The sequence below is a fragment of the Drosophila santomea genome, chromosome 3R (assembly GCF_016746245.2).
Source record: "Drosophila santomea strain STO CAGO 1482 chromosome 3R, Prin_Dsan_1.1, whole genome shotgun sequence".
Lineage (NCBI taxonomy): Eukaryota > Metazoa > Arthropoda > Insecta > Diptera > Drosophilidae > Drosophila > Drosophila santomea.
The window spans coordinates 12,144,106-12,151,566 of NC_053019.2; the positions used below are offsets into that span (position 1 = coordinate 12,144,106).

Below are 7,461 nucleotides of genomic sequence, written 5' to 3' on the forward strand. Positions count from 1 at the left end.
TGCCGTGACATCAGCAGCAGGGTGGGGGCATCGAGACATCGGTGGGCTGGGAAATACGTAAATTTTCCAAGCGGGTAAAAATGTGAAAATGTGTTGGTATTAACAATGCCAAAGCTGAGCTTAGATAAAACGGCAAGGCAAAGAGAATAAGAACGACCGAAGAAAAGTGGAAACGGAAGAGAGTGGCGCAGGATAAGGATGTGCAGGTGACCAGTAAGTCGGTCTGCTTAGGCCATCTAATACCACCAGCTGCACCTGGATGTGGCTGTAGAAGCATTCACTTAGCCTATGGATGCTTTCAATCACTGTGCTTGTGTGGAAGTTCAGTTAAAATAAACAAATAGCAAGCACTCCAAGTCAAATCTTTATAACAGTGTTATTAGCTTCATCTCATTCAATTTTTATTTTTACTTTAGTTGTGGCTTACTCTTTACAATCTTACATAAGTGAAATGCCTTTATTGCATACAAATGTTAAACTATAGCTTGGATTTTATCCTTGACAAATGTTACAATTTTGAAGCATATAAAATATAGAAATTGAATGTATAGGGTTAAGTAAGTATTCAATGAATTCGATATACTACGACCTAGACTGCTTTCCCAGAACTTCCACTAGCACACTGAGCCGATTTTCCGCTACTTACGTTTCTTATCCCTTTGTGTAAGTAACGCTGTAACGCCGTAAGTCCTGAGTTCTTAGAAAGCTTTTGTTCAACATTGAGCCGCACATGTTTGGCAAAATGTTTGTCCTTGTCAGCAAAATCCTGGCCTTGACTTAATTTATGCTCGGCAAAAGGTTGATGATATGCATAAACATGTGTTGGGTGCTCAACTGAGGCGTATAAATGTCTTGCTAATGACACTCATCCAAACACACATCCATCCATTCACACACGCACAAAAACACCCACAAAAGAAGGGCCAATTGTTATTTAAATTGCGTGTTGACTTTGCTTACAAGTCAAACATTCGGCAACTCCAAATTCCGGGAAACACCAGAGGAACTGGCTAAAAGAAGCGGCTAAAGATGGAAATTATGCGATACGGAAACGAATCTGGGGTATTCACATAAACGAGCGGGGGCCCAATAGACAATCGACATGGAAAACCCAGCCAGAATCCCACTAACGAGCACATTTAGCCTGTATTTTTTCCACCGCTTTCAACATTTTTTTTCGGCCTTATGAGTGTGATCCTGTTTCGCGTATTCCCATTCATGTCTTCCTCTTCATTCATTCTTAAGCTCCAGGGCGCTCCAATTTTCGGCTTTCGGTGCTCCTGCGGTACAGCGGTCACACACTCCAAATGCAGTTTCAGCTGCATGTGACTGGGACGATGGGTGGCCAAAAATGGTGGTGCCTGGTGGCTGGTGGCCAGTGGATATGAGGTCAACGACCCTTATACCCTGGCTGAGAGCTATCTCTATTTGTTTTGGAGTGGCGAGTGTTCTCGTGTTTATATACAGATAAAAGGTAAACTTGGAAACACAGTTCTTGACTTTAAAGAGAAACTGAATTTCTGTGATTTCTCACACTTTGAAAGACTTAAATTATATCTTTTCATAGTAAAGTACACGTATTTAAGAAAATGTCCTATTGATCTTTTTTAATTGCAGATAGTTTGGATGAAAACTGCTTAAGTAGAAAGCTGTCATAGATGGAAATTTTGTAAAGGGTCTTTACATAATTGTAAACTAGAACTTATAGTTTCTTAACAGTTTACCTATTACATTTTCCTATTCAATATTTTTCAAAATATTATAGGGATAACAAAGTGCGCTGTAACGTCGGTTTCAATAGAAATGCCTAACCATATCCTGCACATCTGCTTATTTTGGCCTAGTTATTACCATCCGCTATTGCTGTTGACTCTAACTTCATTTGGGACTCGTATTCATTAGAACGTGGCCAGACTGAGGGCAAAACCAGAGAGGCCCACCAGCCACCAAAAACCGGGGCTGAACCAGTCAATTTGTTGGCTTAAAGCTGGCGCAGCTCACTGAAAAACAAACATCAAGTATTCAACTAATGGTGCTGTAATTATTTCGTTATTCAGCCTCCCCAAAAAAAGTGCGCAATGTTTTTTTCTTAATTAGATTTTTTTAGAGCGAAATCGTTAAATCGCTTTTCATGTTAATTTGGAAATTCCCCCAAAAACGGACACCCACCCCCCACGCAAGGCCGCAGAAAACCGTCGATGGGAATAAAATAAACCAATTTCCTATCGTCGCATTGCCGAAGGCTTCCGGTTGGGCGGGCGGATCCGGAACCGAATCCGGCGTTGACCGCAGACGCGGATGTGTGTGTCGAAATTTGGCATGAAAATGAAAATGGAAACGAAACGAAAACGAAAACTTTTCCACCACACCCACCCCCTGTGGGCCCACCCGCTGTTGAGGCCCTTGCCTACCACAACCGAAAGTTGTGTAAATGTGGGTATTTGAGCCCGGGAAAGCATAAATATCGGCATAGTCCAAATGTCACGCTTCCGCACCCCGAAACTCGAAACTCGAAACTGGAAACCCCAAACCCGAAAACCAAGCTGGCAAATTGAAATAGAAACAATTTTCGAGCGGTTTTTTGGCCGCTGCATTTCCACACGCGCATTTGTCGCTGCACGTTTTAACCCAATTTTGGGTGCTCGCCCAGCCACGTGGCTTTTAATTGAGCTCCCACCGTCAGTCACATCCAATTATAATTGGCCGCGATGGGAGCCGGCAAAATTGGGCAGCCCCATCATCCGGGAATCTTTTGGCGGGGCAACGCTGACTTGGCCAACTTAATATTTCAATGCTATCGTGCCAGTCATCGTCACGTTCACGCCGCCAGGTGTTATCATCGGAGAAGCCTTCTCGCCATCCAGTCTTCTTCTTCCGGCCACTTTTCCAACTTTGCACAGTGCTTTGGGTTTTCCGCGTCACAAAGGGTGCTGGCAAGAAGCCCGCCAAACGGCTTTTGTTACTAAAATTAGGAGCTCTTCGTGTTGGGTTCATTTTTCCATGTCAGATTTTGACACTTTTAGCGCGGCACCTCTGGCCTACGATACAGTGCGTTTCAAAGTTTTAACAGCAATAGGGAAATACTTACTAGAATAAGTTTACAATAACGCTGCTACTTTTAAAGTTGGAAAAGTTTAGAATAAATAACCTGCGGTAGCAAAGGAAGTTTAAATTAATAAATGATTTCAAGTACTCTACATTCATTTGAGGTATTGTCCACCTCATTTGGTATTATGTTGCACTCTGCTAATTAGTGCCATTTTTCAAATGAACACCAGAATCGCGAAAATTCTTATGGCACCAAAGCCGCCGTCTACATCTTTGCCCAATATGTATTTCCATTAGCTTCCGATCCCTCATCTCACATGCTGAACATTTTCCCCTGCTGTCACCGACGAGTTCCCTGGGAAAATGTGGCTTGCTTATAAGCAGAGTAATGTGCACTTTTGGTGTTTTTGTGGGTCGACAGTGAATGGGTTGCAGTTGAGCTTTTCTAGCTGGAAAAAAGGAAAATTTATGAGCTCTTGCGGGTATGTGCAATTCAACACCCTCTTATTTGCTCGAATTTTCCACACTTGCATGGCAAAAATAAATGGGAATATTCATAGGGTTATATCCGGAGTCTTCCTGGGTCAAATATTTTATTTCGTAGTGTTAGCTTTGAATGAAACATCATACACACCACAAGTAACGAAATATTTTTTGTATACTAGAATCTATTATTAAATTCGGCGTTATGAACGAGCAGAATGACAAGAAAGATGCGGCATCTAATGGGGGGATGAGTAAACCTGACCAAATGAAACCCCCAAAGGAATTTAGACGACCTTCAGCTGATGGTGGTGCTAAGCCTCCGCCAAGTCGATACATTCAAACCTGTATGAGCAATTAAGCCAAATCTACCGGCTCTTTTCTAATAAGCCTGCCTATTTTCCAGCTGAGGACGATAAGGACTCCACGTCCGAGATGGTTCTAGTGATAATTTGCTGGTTCCTTGTGATCTTAATGTTCCCCCTTTCCATTATGGTTTGCCTAACCACAGTTCCCGAGTACTCTAGAATGATTATACTTCGGCTAGGTCGTCTTAGGTGGACTTTTCCGTCGTTTACCAGCTTCTGATGTCTAATTCGACCTCTATCTCACCCAGGAAAGGTCTTCGAGGTCCGGGCTTGGTGTTTATCCTTCCGTGCATCGATGAAATTCACCGAGTAGATATGCGCACCGATGTGGCCAATGTTCGTCCGCAGGATGTGCTTACAAAGGACTCGGTGACGATTACCGTAAATGCCGTCGTGTACTATTCCATTTACAGTCCCATCGACTCGATTATCCAAGTGGACGATGCAAAACAGGCCACCGAGCTGATTTCCCAGGTCACGCTGCGTAATGTAGTGGGATCAAAAACGCTCAATGTCCTCTTGACCTCCAGGCAGCAACTCTCCAGGGAAATCCAGCAGGCAGTGTCAGGAATCACATATCGCTGGGGAGTTCGCGTTGAGCGAGTGGATGTGTAAGCAAATGCTATTTTACTAAAATATATTAGTTAATATATGTATCAAAAATAGAATGGACATCACATTGCCAACTAGTCTCGAAAGATCCTTGGCCAGCGAGGCTGAAGCTGTGAGGGAAGCTCGTGCCAAGATTATTCTGGCCGAAGGTGAGCTTAAGGCTTCAAAGGCGCTGAAGGAGGCCTCCGATGTGATGTCAGAGAACAAGATTACACTTCAGGTAAGAGTGAGGGCTCTAGCTTCCGAAAATAATACACTCTTTTTTATTTTCTGGTTTAGCTGAGGCATCTGCAGATCCTGTCATCGATCGCCTCGGAGCGAAGAGTTAGGATAATTTACCCCATTCCCCTGGAGATAATGGAACCCTTTATGACTGGCAAGGAAGGGCAGAAAAAAGACGGTGATGGTGGAAGTGGTGGTGGCAAGGAAACTAAGAGGGACGATGATGCCGGAGGTAGCACGGAAACCCGAAAGGAAGGTGGTGGTCCTGTTCGTTTCACTGACGGAAGTAGTGGAGGAATTTTGTCCAGATTTATCTTTGCTGGTAAGGACGAGAAGCAACAGACTTCTACAGCTGGTGACAAATCAAGTGACCCAAATGAACCCTCCTCCTCAAAGAGTGTCTTGGACGGAACTGGTGAAGTCTTAGCATTAAATCAAAAAACCCACGAAGGCCAAGAAGAAAGGATGGATGAAGAAAATCGAAGACCTACATGTATATAAAACACCGTTTGCCAAAGAAAGTTTAATGTGATTTTGATTATCATATTTTCTAGATGTCGCCTATGAAATGGAATCTGTTAAACGAAGTCCTGCGAGTATGGCCTATAATTTAAAATTTTCTACACCCAAATAATTTTATAAATTAAGTAAACCATTTTTCTAGATAAGCACTTGAAAAGTAGTCACTAATTCAGTCACAGCTAATGCTGGCATGTGCTTAATTATTTGAATGTTTCTATTAAAGTTTTCTGCACCATAAGATATACTCGTATTAACGCTTTTTATTTATTCTTGTTTTTAGAATTTGCCGATGACGTTGACACTGCCGAGGCGAATCAGAAGCGCACTGCTCCACGGCGACCAGGCGAGTGATATGAAATACGATGTGATTTGTGGTCCCACCTCCTCTAACCACCTCCTTTCCCGAAACTTCTTCTCCAACAGGAGGGCTGGCGTTTATGGACCTGCAATCTTATCGGGACTTCCTGCAAACTCGTTGGTAATCAGCCGGCGGGCTGGCAGCCTCCTGACAGCCTCCTGGCAGCAGGACAATGGGAAGGCCAAGCGTGAAATGAGCAACAGTCACGTCAGCCAATGGCACCACAAACTTGATTGAAGGGCATTATCCCTGCTCCCCTTTGCCACCGGAGCGACATTGACACTGCCATTGAATGGCCTCCAAGCGGTTTTTTTGGGACACGATAAAAAATAGCCGAACACTGGGTATTTTTCACTCGCGGTGAGAATGAATCTCGGGTGGCAATTTATCTCTGTTAATAAATTGGGAGTTTTCGAGTCCATGCTTCAATGTGGGATAAAATACAGTTAAGCCTCTATCCCGACAATATTATTAAAGGCCTTAGGTCTTTCATCTTCAACAAACTAAATCATGAATCTTGAAATGACAATTCTTTTCTGCTACTTTCCAAGTTCTGTCATAAATCTGAAATTAACAAGCGAACCAATTATCTCGCAATTATCTCAGACAGCAAAAAATATACTCAAAAGTCACTCAACAATTTTGGAGTAACATTATAAATTGGCCCAACTTTGCGCATTATTTAATTTGGACAAGGCAAAAAGTTGCCACAAAGTGGGCTGTGGGCGTGGCAGGATGTTAATGCACTTTCTGTATGTGTGGGCACGACTTTCGAGCGTGTGTGTGTGCATCGTAACGTAGCAACAAAAGTTCTTCAGCTAATGTGCAAGAAATTGCAAGAAATCAAAGGAAATGTGAGCTTGACAACAAGAGCTACAACCTACCAAAGTGTCAGAAGCTAAAAAAATTAATAAATGCAAAACCAAATGATTACATTTTATCAGTTTTGTTAAATAAAATGCATTTAATATGATGTATAAGTAATATTTTGTAGAAGAACGCTTTTCACAACCACTGCAAAACCCTTAAGCTTGGAACTATAGTAGAAGATTAAAAAGTAATTAGATCCTTCATTGGGTTAATAGTATTTTCACTTGTGGAAATAGCAAAGGTTATAGAATGATTTCTATAGCTGAGCTCCCACGAGCGCAAAAAAGTATGCTATAAACAGAGAGTGCAGAAAGTTTTACCTCGAGGCATTTGACTCTGGAGTTTTGACTGGCTTTTTAGCATTTAATGTCACATCGTTTGGGCTTCTTTTGTCGGAAGTGAGTTTTTGGCAGTGCTTTGTCGCTGTTTGCTCCTATGCCTGTGCCTGTGTGTGTTTGCATTCTCATTTGTTTTTGCGTGGCTGTGTGGCAGGCGAGCGTGCGTAAGTTTGGCTGCGTGCTCATTGCCCTGTGCGTGTTCGAGCACACACTCTCACACTCACACTCACACTCACAGGTGGATCCTTCCGCACTCATCCTTATTTGTGCGAACGTGTTTATCCAGCTGGAATACCTGGCAGCATGAGTGTGTGCCTGCGGAGAACGGAGCTTTGAGTTTTGCGACAGGAGGTAGGAGCAGCAGCAGCAGCAGCAGCAGCAGCAGCAGCAGCAGCAGCAGCTGCGGCGGCTCTTTCTCACCCACTGCAGCTGCTCGTTGCAGGCAGCAATGCAAATTCAAATTTGATTTATGCAAATGGCACATGCAGCAGTAGCAACAGAAGCAGCAGCAGCAGCAGAAAGTGGCGCTCAGATCCCGGGAAACCATGTTTGCACTTGCCACTCTCGCCAAGTGGCCAACAGCCAAATAAGCAATCTACCACATGAAAATGTGTGGATTACAAAGTCCCCGTTCCCCCCC

At 43.3% G+C, this 7,461-nt stretch overlaps 1 protein-coding gene across 4 annotated transcripts; it reads left to right on the forward strand.

The window, feature by feature from the left end:
* Positions 1–3,663: 3,663 nt before the first annotated feature.
* Positions 3,664–6,356, forward strand: LOC120454050 (band 7 protein AGAP004871). 4 transcript variants are annotated; one of them, XR_005616585.1, is made up of 8 exons: positions 3,664–3,878; positions 3,938–4,088; positions 4,148–4,510; positions 4,566–4,731; positions 4,791–5,055; positions 5,130–5,226; positions 5,288–5,329; positions 5,536–5,598. XR_005616585.1 is itself a non-coding variant. In XM_039639055.2 (8 exons), exons 1-8 carry the CDS (start codon positions 3,737–3,739, stop codon positions 5,735–5,737), a joined length of 1,419 nt encoding a protein of 472 aa, XP_039494989.1. In that variant the 5' UTR covers positions 3,664–3,736; the 3' UTR covers positions 5,738–6,356. The 4 variants fall into 4 exon arrangements, 3 of the variants coding, with proteins under 3 accessions (XP_039494989.1, XP_039494988.1, XP_039494990.1); XM_039639055.2 differs by adding an exon at positions 5,679–6,356 and having other exon boundaries at positions 3,938–4,026; positions 4,089–4,510; positions 4,791–5,226; XM_039639054.2 differs by adding an exon at positions 5,679–6,349 and having other exon boundaries at positions 4,791–5,226.
* Positions 6,357–7,461: the final 1,105 nt, after the last annotated feature.